The sequence below is a fragment of the Mandrillus leucophaeus genome, unplaced genomic scaffold (genome assembly GCF_000951045.1).
Source record: "Mandrillus leucophaeus isolate KB7577 unplaced genomic scaffold, Mleu.le_1.0 Scaffold751, whole genome shotgun sequence".
NCBI lineage: Eukaryota > Metazoa > Chordata > Mammalia > Primates > Cercopithecidae > Mandrillus > Mandrillus leucophaeus.
The window spans coordinates 291,615-292,897 of record NW_012108153.1 but is presented as its reverse complement, the minus strand read 5'-3'; the positions used below and the strand labels follow the sequence as shown (position 1 = coordinate 292,897).

The window sequence follows — 1,283 nt, the reverse complement described above, 5'->3', positions numbered from 1 at the left end:
AAAAAGAAAAAGAAAAACAGAGAGGAAGTGAAATGAGAAAGTGGGAATCTGGGAAGGTGCTGGCACTACTGAGGGGCAAGGTGAAGGGACACAGAGGAGAAGGCCGTGGCAGGGGCAGCAGGGAGGCAGGGCTGGGAGTAGAGGGTGGAGCTGAGGAACAAAGTCACACACAGGCACAGAGGGCAGAGGTCACAGGACATGGTGGCCTGGAGGAGCTCAAAGGGACCAGCTGGGATGTGTGACCACAAGAGAAGAGGAGAGGTAGGAGGGGGAGAAGGAAGGAGACCACATAGCAGCAGTGGGTCAAATGCCACAGAGAAGTCAGGGACTGGCCCCGGCCTGGGGAGGGGATGGGGGATGTGAAAGGGAGAGGCTGGGAGGCTGGCAGGAAGTGAGAACCATGATGTGCCCACTTCCCACCAAGTTGCCCGGGTCTCCCTGCTCTGCTCCTGCAGTCTGCCCTGCTCCTGTGCCCTGCCCGTCTAGCCTGGCATCCTTCATGGGAAGTGAAGGGCACTAGGTGGGGTGACGAATGGGCAAAGAGAGCAAAGGAGAGGGCTGAGGGGCTGGGTGTGGTAGCTCACGCCTATAATCCCACCACTTTGGGAGACTGAGACAGATAATCCATTGAGTCCCGGAGTTCAAGACCAGCCGGGGCAACATAGCAAGACCCCATCTCTACAAAAAATACAAAAATTATCCAGGCATGATGGTGCACATCTGTAGTCCCAGCTACCCGGGAGCCTGTGGTGCGATGGGAGAATTGCTTGAGCCCAGGAGGTAGAGGCTGCACAGAGCTATGATCGAACCACTGCACTCCAGCCTGGGTGACAGAGTGAGACCCTGTCTCAAAACTTTTTTTGTTTGTTTTTTTGTTTGTTTTTTTGTTTTGTTTGTTTCTTTTTTGAGACAGAGTTATCCAGGTTGGAGTGTAGTGGCAAAATATCAGCTCACTGCAACCTCCGCATCCTGGGCTCAAGTGATCCTCCCACCTCAGCCTCCAGAGTAGCCAGGACCACAGACACATGTCACCACTCTTGTCTAATTTTTCTATTTTTTGTAGAGATGGGGGTCTCGCTATGTTGCCCAGGCTGGTCTTGAACTCCTGGCCTCAAGCAGTCCTCCCATCTCGGCCTCCCAAAGTACTGGGATTACAGGTTGAGCCATTGCGTCTGGCCCCACTGATCTTTTACTGTCCTCATAGTTTTGCCTTTTCCAGAATATCCTATAGTTGGAATCAGACAGTATATAGCCTTTTCAGATTGCCTTTTTTTTTTTTTTTT

At 52.2% G+C, this 1,283-nt stretch overlaps 1 protein-coding gene across 1 annotated transcript in view; it reads left to right on the top strand.

The window, feature by feature from the left end:
• The first annotated feature begins 499 nt into the window (after window positions 1–499).
• The window catches only part of MYO1F (myosin IF), a 38,586-nt gene continuing 37,802 nt past the window's right edge, over window positions 500–1,283 (top strand). Inside the window, 1 exon segment of the mRNA XM_011966276.1 lies at window positions 500–520. Within this exon segment, the coding sequence (XP_011821666.1) occupies window positions 500–520 (21 nt within the window).